General features: G+C 39.7%; 1 protein-coding gene across 44 annotated transcripts in view; it reads left to right on the top strand.

Moving 5' to 3' along the window:
* Positions 1–1,832: 1,832 nt before the first annotated feature.
* The window catches only part of CLASP2 (cytoplasmic linker associated protein 2), a 205,172-nt gene continuing 192,724 nt past the window's right edge, over positions 1,833–14,280 (top strand). For all 44 annotated transcript variants that reach the window (XM_084987576.1, XM_084987570.1, XM_084987575.1 and 41 more), the window contains exons 1-2: positions 1,833–2,256; positions 13,213–13,291. In XM_084987576.1, the coding sequence (XP_084843702.1) occupies positions 2,062–2,256; positions 13,213–13,291 (274 nt within the window). In that variant the 5' untranslated portion in view covers positions 1,833–2,061. The remainder of the gene's footprint in view (positions 2,257–13,212; positions 13,292–14,280) is intronic.

Below are 14,280 nucleotides of genomic sequence, written 5' to 3'. Positions count from 1 at the left end.
CTAAGCATTTCAGAGGTACTTCCAGGAGTAACTCAAATGCCGTAAGTATTATCTTATATCATGAAGAGTATTTAATTATCTTATAACTTAAGAATCTTGAGTTACTCAAGTTCAGAAAGGTGAATGGAGACAACAGAGGGCTAAGAGCAGCAGTCGCTTTTGGTCACAGGGACAGGTAAGGCTGAACCTAGAATCTAGGACTCCTGCTTTTTTTTTTTTTTCTCTATACCACATACTGCACCTAGTTACCAGCAATTAGAACATAAACTTCTTTGGATTGGACCTTCTTTTTATATTTTTCTATAACTTTTACTAAGGAACCTTTAGATACCCAAGGAAGGGTCACTTATTAAGGGCCAAACACAGGGAAATTACAGCTAATTAAGGATGGAAAAAACTGTACAACACATACAAAGAGAAACACAAATACAGAAAAAAAACTTTCAGAGTTAACACAGAAAAGATGTTTCTTTGAATTTGGAGAGTATTATTACTGTTCTGTTATTATTTTGTTATTGCGAACATTTCAAATGTCAATTTCAACTGAATTCATTCACTTGTTCCACTTAAATTGATTGAGTGCCCAATACTTGCCAAGCACCATCCTAGGGAAAACGCAAATGATCTTGGCGCTTTCGGAGTAGTAGAGGAGACAGATATTATACAAATAATTATTAAATTGTGGCTGGAAATAATTGGCAGGAAGAAAAATACAATGTGCATTTAGAATGAATTATATACCACTTTACAACCATGAAAATGACTAAAACTAATTATCCTAACCATGCTAAATATTGTGAAGATGTGGACCAACGGGAACTTTCCAGGGCTGCTGGTGGGAGTGTAATATGGTCCAGGCACTTTGGGAAATAGGCATTTTCTTCTAAAGTTAAACATAAGCTTATCATAGCAGCTAGTAATTCCAGTCTTTGGTATTTAACCAAGAGAAGTAAAACCCTGTCTCTACAATATGCCTGTACACTAACAATATAGTTGATTACAGCTGAAAAACTGAAATATGAAATAATGAAAATGTTTACAAACAGGTGAGTGGATCAAGAATTATGGTGCTTCCATATATGGAATACTACACAGCAATGAAAAGGGATTACTGACAAACAGCACTGGATGGATCTCAAAACATTATGTCAAAGAGAGAAAGAAGCCCAATTCCAAAGACTACAGGCTGCATGAAGTCATATGAAATTAAAGAACAGGGAAAACTATGCTACAGTGATAGAAATCAGGTTAGAAAGAATTGCCTGGGAATTTCTTGGAACTTCCTGGAGTGATGTTCTGTCTTATTGAGGATGCTAACTAGCCACACTGGTGAATACATTTGTTAAAATGCGTGGACGGCACACTTAAAATCTGTTCATTTTACTCTATGTAAATTAAACCTTTGTTTAAAAAAAAAAAAAAAAGCCTCACATTGTGACTCAACCAGTGGTGGTGACTAGAAGCAGGGGTCATGATGTTTTTCTTTTTTTATGAGGACGTGTATTTTGCAAAGTAAAAACAAAAACAAAAAGCAAAACAAAAAATGAGAGTGGGCTTGGGGAAGGGGAATTCCAAGTACCAGAAACTTTCCCAAGTACTGATTTCAAGTGGAGGAAAACTTGGAAGAGATCTAGATTTTACAGGGCGAGGGTACAGGGCTGCGATGGCGCGTGGCAGAGAGCGGTCGACTTCCCGGCATGGTCAACACACCCCGACCCCAACGCCCAGCAGACGTCCTACTGCCCCCAGCGGTTCGCGCCCCGACTGCCAAACCCTAATCGGTACAGGCGGGCGGGCGCTCGCCAGCGTCGCGCTGACGTCACGCGCGTGCTGACGTCGCCGGCGGCCGCGGCCTCTGAAGCGGGTTGGAGCGCGGGGGGCGCCGAGTTTGACTAGTTCGGGGGCCGCTCGGCGCCTGGCGCTGCTCCCGCCGCCCGTCGCGGCCCGCGAGCCGCGTCTCGGCCGGCACGATCGCGTCCGGCCCCTTCCCGCGGGGCTCCGCGCTGGCGGCTGGGTGGCGCTCGGCGAAAGTTGGCCCCTGACGGGCCAGCGGGCGGGGCCATGGAGCCCCGCAGCATGGAGTACTTCAGCGCCCAGGTGCAGCAGAAGGACGTCGGCGGCCGCCTGCAGGTTGGCCAGGAGCTACTGCTCTATCTCGGCGTCCCCGGCGCCATCCCGGACCTGGAGGAGAACCTGGGCTGTCTGGGCAAGACGGTCGACGCTCTCACCGGCTGGGTGGGCTCGAGCAACTACCGGGTAAGCGGCGGCGGCGCGGCCAGGCCGGGCACGCCCTCTCCGGCCAGCCCTTTAATTCCGGACGTGCGGGGTGGGCCGGGCCAGCCCCCGGGGAGTCCTCCGACGCGGCCCCGCTGGCGAGCCTGCCTCTCCGAACGCGAGCCGGAGACCGACTTCCCACCACGACCAACTTTTTCCACCATTGTGAACAATGACAAATTTAGCGGTTCCCTGACACCGTGCGGAGTTCTTGGCATTGGAATATAATGTTTCATCACCCATTTTAAAAATCAGTGGTCATTTACAAGCATAAAATGTTCGAAGGTGTTTTACATTTTGTATGTTCCTATGTAAACACTACCCAAACCAAAATGTAGGACATGAGGATACGGTTTTAAGTTGAAAAGAGAGGTTAAGTTAATCCCTCTTCATTAGTTATTTTTATTCTACTTAGTCGACTGTTTCTTTTCTCTCATATAATTTTTGTGTCTAGAAGGTTGTGCTTTTCGTCTCCAAGGCGTCCTTAGCGCTGCATAAATTTCCTGATGAAGTTTACCGTTAAACCTAATGAAAGATGCTGAACCCATGGCATTATTTATTTGCTTATGTAGTCGACAGAAAACAGTTGAACGCTCTCTGTCATTTTGTTTTGTCACAGTTGACTGGCTCGAATTTGAAACCATGCGGTAGCAAGTTATATGATGCTGAAAAATAAATAAATATAAGTATGAGATACAGGAAGGAATGAGTGTTTCTGAAGAGCCCGTGGCAAGCACGTTGTGATGTAGCCACGTTGGGAGGCCAGATAAATATTCTGTAATCAGCTTGCACTGTAGTTTTTAGCGGTAACTTTTCTTTCTAGTCTTCTGGTGGCAGTGTTGCTTTAAAATGCTGGCCCACGGTCCCGTAGATGAAGTGATTCTTCTTAGTAGTATATATTTATAACTCAGCGAGTAGGCTGTAGTTCAAAAGCATTATCATCATAGAGAAGAAAGGCAAGCTCTAGAATTATTATACAGATTTAATTTTGAAAGTTATATGAGTTTTGGAAGGGTTTGACTTTTTACAAAGTTAAACAATGAACCACCTCACTGCTCCATTATGCCATCTGTAATTTTTAAAATTTTGGAAAAAGTTAATATGTGAGAATATATCATTACTGTATCAGGAATTAGTCTTACTTCTTTGAAAGAAGCTAAATTTACACTCTAAGAAGGGCATACACCCTCACAATAGTTGATTTTGTATGACAGCATAGGCTGTTGGAGAAAGTTAGCTCCTTGGTAATGTTTGCTCTGCTTTCCAAGTGAAGGTTGATGTGTTTCTACTCTGGCTGTGGTTGAACTGGCTTTGGGCTGTCTCACTCCTCAGCTGTACCATTAGTGAATGACAAGTTGCCCCTTGAAACATATTCTTGGCTTCTGTGATTATATAGTATCCCTTTTTTTTTTTTTTCTTTATGTCACTAAGCACTACTTCCACTCAGTGCTATGTTTTTTCTTTAACTGGTCCTTAAGAGTTAGAATCCATTAAGGATCTGACTCAAGTTCTTATCTCTTTACTACACATTCTCTATGCTCCTCAGTAAATATTGGAGTCTGAGACAATTTCAGCCATCAGAAAACTCCCACAACCTCATGTACATACTTCCTTGAAGCTGTGCCCATATAACTCTACCTTCTCTGTTAGAGTGAATAAAATCTTTTTCTCACTTATACCCATCCCTCCCCATGTGTATTGAGAGCATGTGTATCCCATGCCCTCTTGACTAGTCAAAGACATTAATTCATCAATTCTGATTTTTCTTTCCTGACTCCTTAGTTCTCTCCTTTCTGCTTTTCTGACATTGCTGGGGAGACAGGTATTCTAATTAGTTATCAAGCTAGGTCATCATTTTTTTTACTCCGGATACAATGAATATTTAAATCTTTTGAAAAAAGGGTGTCAGAATTTTATTTTTGGCCAAGTCTGCAGCATGTGGAAGTTCCCCAGCTATGGATCCAACCCCCACCACAGCAGTGACCCAAGCCACTGCAGTCTGGATCCTTAACCCACTGTGCCAAAAGAAAGCTGAGAATTTTTTGAACATACACACAAATAGAAATGTAGTTAAATTTTAGATTGTGCTAAACAAAATATAGTTTTTCTTGGATTTGATAGTACTTCAGAATTTGAGTATTTTTAGCAGTCATTGCTTCAGTGAATTTGAGTGACTTTTACTATATGCTGGGTATTTTTCTGGATATTGGGGACCCGCTGTGAGCAAAACCAGACAGGTTCATTCACTGAGCTTCATTTAGATATTAATTGCAAGCACTCTTCTGGGCACTTGGGATACAGTAGGGGAAAAAAAGGATAAAAGTCCTTGCCTTTGTGTGCGTAGATTCTGGGGGGGACAGGGGAATAAACAAGGTAAGTAACTAAAATCTGTAGTAGGTTAGTTAGTAATACATGCTTTGGAGAAAAGCAGTAAAGAAGTAGGATGTGTTGGGCAGGGTGCAGCTGTTGGAATTTTAGGTAGTTGGTCATTGAAGACCTCAATGAGAGTGATTTAAAGGAGGGAAGAGTGAGATCCCTCCTGTCCAGGAGAGCCTGTTTAGATGGAGGAAGGCAGATGGCTATCCAAATTGGATAGTTTCATGATAACAAGGGCTTGTAAATCAACTGATGTGAAAGAATGAGGGGAAGATGAGACTGTTTGGAAGTAATGGAAGTAAGGTGAAATTTGAGTGCTGACAGAAAAGAAATACTGGGGTGAAGAATGCCTTTAGGCAGAGGAAGCTGCAAATGCAGAAATCCTAGTTCGATTAAGGAGCACAAAGAAGGGCAGCATAGCTTGAGTTTACAGTGGAGTGAGGTGTAAAGATGAAGTTGAGGAAGGCAGGAAGAAAGAGTTTGATAGGATTTTATTCTAAGTCATTGGAAGGTTTTATGTAGAGGAATGGCTGCTTTGTGGAGAGTGGCCGGTAAAGAAGCAAAAGTAGGGAGGTGATGGTGCTAAGGCTGGCAGTACTGAGAAGTGGAAGATTTGGCAAATGATGTGGTAGAGCCAACAGCACTTCCTTTTGCTGAATATGAGGATTGAGAGAGGAATTTGGGGTGATTGCATTGCTTGGGTATCAAGACAGGTGCTTTTTACTAAAATGGGGAAGACTGAGAAAAGTTGGGTGAAGAAAGTAAAAAGTTAGGTTTTTAGAAGGTTGTTTGACATCCAAATTGAGATGTTAAATAGACATTTGGGTTCTTCGGCTCAGTAGAGAAATCATAATGAAGATTAAAAACGTTGGAATAGGTGTGTATATTATATAAACTATATATGCCCTGGCATTTGACTTTGGTAATATAGTCCTGTGATTTCAGGAATCCCCAAATTTTAAAATGGTATTACAGCAATAAAATATCCCTTATAAAATTTACTGAACTATGATACCCACTATTTAAAGAGTCCTTGGAATCAGGCATTGTCTCAAGTGCTATATTTCCATTATCTCATTTCAATCTTTGAGGTGGCCTTAGAAAGTCACTACTGTTTCCTCATTTTGTAGGAACTAAGAAGATGTAAGTGCCTTGCCTTAGGTAATAGACCTGGTAAATTGGTGGAGTACTTGAACCAAGGGAGATTAGGATTTTACTACTCCTTTCCTTTTCTATACTTTTGTAAACCTTGTGAGTATCCTGTCATTTGTCAGCTCTACTTTCATTTTTTAAAAATTGTGTCTATCTGCAACTATAACAATAAGTTGACTCTAAAAATGGAGAAAACAATAAATAACATAACAACATAGTGCAGGGATAATAATGTGCTAGGATTTCAAGTCTTTTCTTGGAAACCAAGACCTTTTGCCATTTGAAGGATGATACTTTCCAATGTCAGCATCACTTTGATTGTATTTTTTTTAAAATAAACCATCAATTTCTTAAATTTTTAGTTTGCTAAAAAAAAGCCTGTGAAGTCTATCTGCATATATGTATGTTGTCGCTCCTTTTACCTGCCACGTAGGTAAAACATCCAGTTGGTTTTTAATAATTTACTATTCACATTGTCACCTTATATATGTGCATGAGAGTTTCTCTAGGGTAGTGATTCTGTCAGATTCAATTTATTCTTTATTTTTGGCTGCGCCTAGGGCATGTTCAAGTTCCTGGGCCAGGGATCAAACCCATGCCACAGCAGTAACAACACTAGATCCTTAACCCACTGTGCTACCAGGGAACTCCTCGGTGCCCTTTTTTAATGCCCCCTTTACTATCCTGAAATTAAATTTATCATAATACTAAGTACACATCATTTTATAAAATCCAAATAATGTCCAAACTAGACTCTAAAGGAAAACTACACATAATTTATAATGGGATAAAATATATTTCATTATGCAAATGTGCAAGCCTGACTACCTAAGAAGGCATAATGATAGTCAGATGGCTCCACTAGTACATGTTGCTATAAATGCTACCACTGCCAATTCCAACCACGACAGGTGTGTGGTTGCTGGTGATTCAGACTTCACAAGTGCACTGCTGTTGGTGATGGTGGTATTCTAGAACTCTAAATTCTTTTTTTTTTTTTTTTGATGGGGCTGTGCCCATGACATGTGAAAGTTCCCAGGCCAGGGATCTAACCTGTGTTATGGCAGTGACCTGAGCCACTGCAGTGACAATGCTAGATCCTTAACCCATTGAGCCATGAGGGAAACTCCTAGAACTCTAAATTCTGAACATTATTTTTCTGAGTATACCATCTTAAAAAGATTAGCCACCCTCTGTGACCTCTAATTCATATGAGTTTTAACTGTCCCATTCTCCCTCTTATCTAAGTATGAATATCCTGGTCAGTCACACCCTTACATTCATTTTAAAATTCTCTTTTCCCTCCTCATTCTTGCTTTGTGGTTCTCATTTGATAAAATGCAATCTACCCACCTGCAAGGTGTATGGAGAAAAGCATAAAACCTCTGATTCCATTTTATTTTTATTTATTTATTTATTTATTTTTGTCTTTTTTTTTTTTTTTGCTATTTCTTGGGCCGCTCCTGCAGCATATGGAGGTTCCCAGGCTAGGGGTCTAATCGCCACCAGCCTACGCCAGAGCCACAGCAACACAGGATCTGAGCCGCGTCTGCAACCTACACCACAGCTCTTGGCAACGCCAGATCGTTAACCCACTGAGCAAGGGCAGGGACCGAACCGTCAACCTCATGGTTCCTAGTCGGATTCGTTAACCACTGCGCCACGACGGGAACTCCTGATTCCATCTTAAATTCCTGATCTTTCAGTGGATCCTCATTGGTGCCTGGTAGTCATCCTATATTTTCTTGATTCATTCATTCTTTCACTTAGACAAATATTTTACATCTATTCCTCTCTCTTCAGACCTGTCAATAACCCTTCTTCCATCATCACTCTCAGCTAATGGCTTTGCTTTCTACTTCACTGAGAAAATTGAAGGAATTAGAATTTCCTAAAACTCCCATTACTGTATGTACCCACCTTCCAGCATTTATTCCAGGCCTTTGTATTAGTTGAATCAGTAAATGAAAGCACACATGTCCCTTGATTTACCTGCTAGCTGCATTTCTAGAAAGATATACTAAAACCGTGTGTGTGTGTCCTCCCCTATACCCCCTCCCTACATGAAGTAGGCTCTAGGCTCTGATAACTTCAAAGAGAATTTAAAATTTTTTAATTTTACTTTTTATTATAGTTGATTTACAATGTTCTCTCAATTTCTCCTGTATAAAATGACCCAGTTATACACATTCTTTTTCTCATATTAGCCTCCATCATGTTCCATCACAAGTGGCTAGATATGGTTCTCTGTGCTATACAGCAGGATCTCATTGCTTATCCACTCCACATGCACTAGTTTGCATCTACTAATCCCAAACTCACAGTAAAAATTTTTTTAAATTAGAGTATAGTTGACTTAAAATGTTGTGCCAATTTCTGTTGTACAGTGAGTGACTGGCAGCAGGGCCACCAGGTATGGCATATTCCTTTGGGCTACATAGCTCCAGGGAAGACTATTATGTGTCACCTTCAATGAGAATAATTGTTAAGCATGTGTCTAGAAGTGGAAATACTGGGTTAAACTTCCTGTCTTGTCCCCCTCACTCTACCTAGAATTAATCAGTATTTTAAGTTATTTGTTTCTCTCCTTTTTTGAGGGAAATAGTTTTATTTACATATTTTTATAAAAATTACCTGCTATTTCTCTTCAGGTTTTCAAAATTTGTAAGCCATCATGCTTAATTCATTGGCTCTGTGCATACATGTTCACTTGCCAATTATTCTGTATCATTCTGTTAGTCATTTTCTTAGGTGCTGAGTTAATTTGTGTGTGGGGGGGGATTCCATAAACCTACAGTATTTCCTAATGAGAGAAGGAGCATTACAGGAGTATGCATGTTATGAATAATATGGTTATGAATAATACATGCCTTTTTTGTTCCACTAATGTTGGAGAATCATCTGTGATTATGAATTAAGCTTGTGTCCTTCCTAGATTTTCAGAACTTTTGTGGTCAGGATTTCTGGCTTTTACATGGAAATTTGTTAGTTGTGTTTCCTATATTGGGGGTAGTCATTACTGTCTCATGCAGTTACTTAAGAGTGTGGGTGTGTGTGTGTGTGTGTGGGTGTGTGTGTGTGTGTGTGTGTATTTATTTATTTATTTATTTATTTATTTTTTGTCTTTTTGCCATTTCTTGGGCCACTCCCATGGCATATGGAGGTTCCCAGGCTAGGGGTCTAATTGGAGCTGTAGCTGCTGACCTACGCCAGAGCCACAGCTACACGGGATCCGAGCCGCATCTGCAACCTACACCACAGCTCATGGCAATGCCGGATCGTTAACCCACTGAGCAAGGCCAGGGATCGAACCTGCAACCTCATACTTCCTAGTCAGATTCGGTAACCACTGAGCCATGACGGGAACTCCTTTTTTTTTTTTGCTTTTTAGGGCTACATCAGTGGCATATGGAAGTTCCCAGGCTAGGGGTTGAATCAGAGCTACAGCCGCCAGCCCACGCCATAGCCACAGCAGTGTAAGATTGGAGACCTGTCTGCGACCTACACCGAAGCTCACAGCAGTGCTGGACCCTTAACCCACTGAGCAAGGCCAGGGATCACACCCTCACCTTCATGGATACTAGTTGGATTTGTTTCTGCTGCACCACAGCAGGAATCTTACTTAACTCTGTTTTTGGTTGACAACATTTCTGATTTAAAACATTTGGAAGATTAAGCATTATATTGAATTGAAACTGTGACAAGGTTGACAACCTGCATGTGAGTTTATTGACATCAAATTACTCAAATATATTCAACCACTTGTGATTCAGAGGTAAAAAGAGAGAGAAAGAATGGGAAAATGTACCTTTAAAGTTGCTGGGACTTTTTAGAGTTAATAACATTTCACACATTTTTTAAAATTTCAGTTTTGTGTCTTAAAAACACCCTAAAATTTAAGCTTGGTCTTAGCCCACATTTCGCTTTTTTTTTTTTTTTTTGTCTTTTTGCCATTTCTTGGGCCGCTCCCATGGCATATGGAGGTTCCCAGGCTAGGGGTCTAATCGGAGCTGTAGCCACTGGCCTACACCAGAGCCACAGCAACGCGGGATCCGAGCCGCAACCTACACCACAGCTCACGGCAGCGCCGGTTCGTTAACCCACTGAGCAAGGGCACGGAGCGAACCCGCAACTTCATGGTTCCTAGTCGGATTCATTAACCACTGCGCCACGACGGGAACTCCCACATTTCGCTTTTTAGTTTTTATTTTTCTGCCTGTTAAAAAGTATGTTATTTTTGCTTTTGTATTTTTTTTTTTTTGACCCCACCTGTGGCGTGCAGCAAGTTCCTGGGCCAGGGATTGAATCTGGACCATAGCTGAGGCAGTGGCAATGCTGGATCCTTAACCCACTGAACCATCAGTGAACTCTAAAAGTACATTATTTTTGCTTTTTTTTTTTTTTAATGGGATCTGAATGAAGGCATTTGAGTTTGAGGTCCTAAGGAAGTGTTGAGGAACAGATTGGAATTTTGCTCTAGTGGTTTTTTCTTTTTTTCTTTCTTTCTTTTTTTTTTTTTTTTTTTTTTGCAGGTTTTAAAATTCTACTGAAAGGACCCTTAATCAAAGTCGAAAGATGTCTAAATGGAAATTCAGGAAAGTTATTTGTAGCTTTGTGGTAAATCTTGTTATTTGCTGAATCACATTCACCCACCAGATTCTTTGAAATGTACTGGCTATTACTGCACCTTTATTTATTATCCCATGTGAATTTTAGAATCAGCTAGTCAAGTTGCACCAAAAATTTTAACTTTTTAATGGAATTGCATTGAATATCATCTTTTGGGGAAAGACTTGATATATTTGTAATTCTGATTTTGTCACAAGTCGCAAATAAATTGTTTTATCTGTAAGTTTTTCTAGTTAGTGCCTCAAAGGTAAGTGCTCTTAAAATAAAAAAAAATATTATAACCTCAGAGTTCCCTGGTGGCTCAGTGGGTTCAAGGTTCTGGCATTGTCACTGCTGTGCTTGGGTTCAATCCCTGGCCTAGGAATTTATGCATGCAGTGGGCCTGGCCAAAAATTAGCATAACTTCAGTTCTATTCTTATATATAAAAATTTTTGATATCAAATATCCAGGGTTCAAATTTCCAGTTTTTAAAAATGTTGTGCAAAATTTTTAATTTTTTTTTTTTTTTTTTTTTTGGCCACACCTGTAGCATGTGGAAGTTCTTGGGCCAGGGATTGAACCTGTGCCCCAGCAGCAACCCAAGCCACTGCAGTGACAACACCAGATCCTTAACCCACTCTTCATAAGAGAACTCTTTAGATATTTTAAGAAAAACCAGGGTATTCCCATGTGGCTCACTTGTAATGAACTCGACTAGTATCCCTGAGGACACGAGTTCAGTCCCTGACCCCATTCAGTGGGTTAAGGATCCGGTGTTGCTGTGCGCTGTGGTGTAGGTCGCAGACGCTGCTTGAATTTGACATTGCTGTGTCAGCTGCAGCTCTGATTCAATTCCTAGCCTGGGAACTTCCTTATGTTGCACATGCCACCCTTTAAAAAAAAAAAAAAAAAGAAAGGAAAATCAGAATCCACATAAGGTTGACGTATTATGATTCATTAGTATATTAGTTTCCTATTGCTGCTGTAACTTGCTGTAGCAAGTTATCACACACTTAGCATCTTAAAACAACATACATTTATTTTCTTACAGTCCTGGAGGTCACAAGTCTGAAATAAGGTTTTAGCAGGATTGTGTTCCTTTTGCACACTTTGGAGAACTTTCCAGCTTCTAGAAATTGCTTACATTCTTAGCTTATGGCCTTTTCTTACATCTTCAAAGCCAGTAGTATAGCATCGTCAAATCAATATTTCTGATCACTGCTTCTGTCATCACATCTTCTCGGATTCTGACAACTCTCCAACCTCTCTCTATTTTATAAGGACTCTTGGACCCAGGATTATTCTCTATCTTAAGATTCTTAACCACATTTTTGTTATTCTTTTTGTCATGTAGGTAATGTATTCACAGGCTCTGGGAATTAGGATGTGAACACCTTCGGGAAGCCATTTTTCTGCTTATCTCAGTTAACTTGTTTATTAACTCTCATAGTCTCAGTATCTCTTTTTAAAAATTCTTGGATTTTGGGGTTCCCTGGTCGCTCAGTTGTTTAAGGATCCAGTATTGTCACTGCTGTGGTATAGGTTCAGTTCCTGGCTCTAAGACCTGTAACCTCTGAGAGACTTGCCCATAACTCCTGCCTAGTCCTGAGCCTGAGTGTCTAGTGCAGGTTTGTAGAGAAAGAGCCTTCAAGTGGGTTTGAACTCTCCTTCCGTCTGTAGCTAATAGAGATTCTGTGTTTTCATGCTAGCCTACGTCCAGCTATCAGCAGTGAATTGAACATAGCTGAATTCTTTTTACACTCTTGCATCACTGCTTCATTTTCCCTTCCTCTGCCATGTGTGACCTACTGCTTATCTCTCCTTGGGGGCATCTGTCTGTCCTTAAGATTTCAAGCTAGATGATTATTGTACAGCCTTAGTTTTCTGATGGATTCAAGAACAGTTACTGTTTTGTTGATTATTTGGCTTTTTCTTGTTTATAATGGGAGTGATTTTTTTCCCCCCAATTTCTTCATCCTAGGCAGAAGCTAGAATTCCTCTGTAATAAAAGGTGTTCTTTTAATTTTTTAAACTATTTCATTTAAGAAACATTTCAACATTACAAGAAAGTTGCAGGTATAGTCAGTGAAATCCTGTGTACCCTTCACCTAATTTGCCAGTTATTAACATTTGCCAGATATGCTCTATAACTATCTCCCTTCATTTGCACATTATTATTTGAGAATAGGATGCCCTAAGCTCATGACTGTTCACCCTGTCACCCTGAATATCTCAGTCTCCTTTTTTTTTTTTCCAGTTGTCTTTTTAGGGCCTCACCTGTGGCATATGAAATTTACCAGGCTATGGGCCTGTGCCACAGCAACACCAGATCCTAGCTGCATCCCCGAGTCCTGTGGTGTAGCTTGTAGCAACACCAGATCTTTAGCCCACTGAGTGAGGCCGGGATCAAACCCACATCTTCATAGATCCTAGTCAGGTTCTTAACCCACTGAGCCACAATGGGAATGCTCTCAATCTCATAATTTTTATTAAAACTTGGATATATACGAAGATCTTTGTATGTCAGCAATTGTATACTGATATTAAAGTACGAATTAGTAAGAGTTCCCACTGTGGTGCAGCTGGATTGGCATCATCTCTGCAATGCCAGGACGCATGTTTGATCCTTGGCACAGCACAGTGGTCTAAAGGATCCTGCATTGCCATAACTGCAGTGTAGTTTGCAACTGTGGTTGGGATTTGATCCCTAGCCCAGGAACTCCATATGCCATGGGGTGGCCAAAAGAAAAAAAAGTATGTATCAGTAATTTGTATTCGTTAAAATTTCTTTCTATCTGTAGGTGTCATTAATGGGATTGGAAATTTTAAGTGCCTTTGTGGACAGATTATCAACACGATTTAAGTCCTATGTAGCAATGGGTAAGTTAACTTTATTTATTTATAAATCATTATAGAGCTTGATCTACTTTTTTTCATAGTTTTTGTTAACACTATTAGTACTCTGTAAATGCAAAATCATAATTTTGTATAACCTAGAGATCTGCTACTTAACATTTTAGTTTGCCAAGACATAAAAGATTTTAAGGCTATTTAAATAAGTATGTTTCCTTTGATGGAGTTCCCTGGTGGCTCAGCTGGTTAAGGATCTGGTATTGTCACTGCTGTTGCTCAGGTCACTTCTGTGACACAAGTTTGATCCCTGACCTGGGAATGTGTGCATGCTATAGGCACAGCTAAAAAAAAGAAAAAAAAAAGGTTCCCTTTGAAACAAAAACAAACAAAACCAAAAAAACTTTCTGAGTGTACTGCTATAGATTTTTACTTCATATTTTCAAATTTTATACTGTGTATTTTACTTTTTTGTAACACTAATAATTTATAATTTAATTTGCCCCCTCACTTTTCGGGTTTACCTGTGGTGAAGGACCAGTTTTTCCATTGCTAGTCTGTTGCAGATCAATTTTTTTTTTTAATTTTATTTATTTTTTTTTACAGGATAAAATACATACATTTAAACACAATTACATTTGCACAAATTATTATATCATGGATCTTAAGAGACAGATTAAGTGACTCCCTCTGGAGAAGTGGAATGGAAAATATGCTGAGACAAATAGGAAATTTATTCTATACTTTATCCCATTTTGTATGGCTTTCATCCTTACTATTTAGTATTATCTATTGCATTTCAATTTTTCTTCACTTGATCTTAGCCAAAAGGCCGAGAAGCGATTCAATTTTTCTTTAAAAATTAGTATTATATTAAAATTGTTATATTATGCAACTAAAATTTATAAAGAAAGCCTAATATACCATTAAATATTTTATATAGCATAATAAAAAGAATAACTTAACTGGTAAGAATAACAAAAATAATATACCCTCTGAAAATAAGTAAAATATAAAAT

The sequence above is a fragment of the Sus scrofa genome, chromosome 13 (genome assembly GCF_054392235.1).
Source record: "Sus scrofa isolate SSC_HxYL_T2T_F1_AM1 chromosome 13, Sscrofa_HxYL_maternal_Yorkshire_Landrace_v2.0, whole genome shotgun sequence".
NCBI lineage: Eukaryota > Metazoa > Chordata > Mammalia > Artiodactyla > Suidae > Sus > Sus scrofa.
Note: the sequence above shows the minus strand (reverse complement) of the source record. Positions and strands in the feature narration are given on the sequence as shown.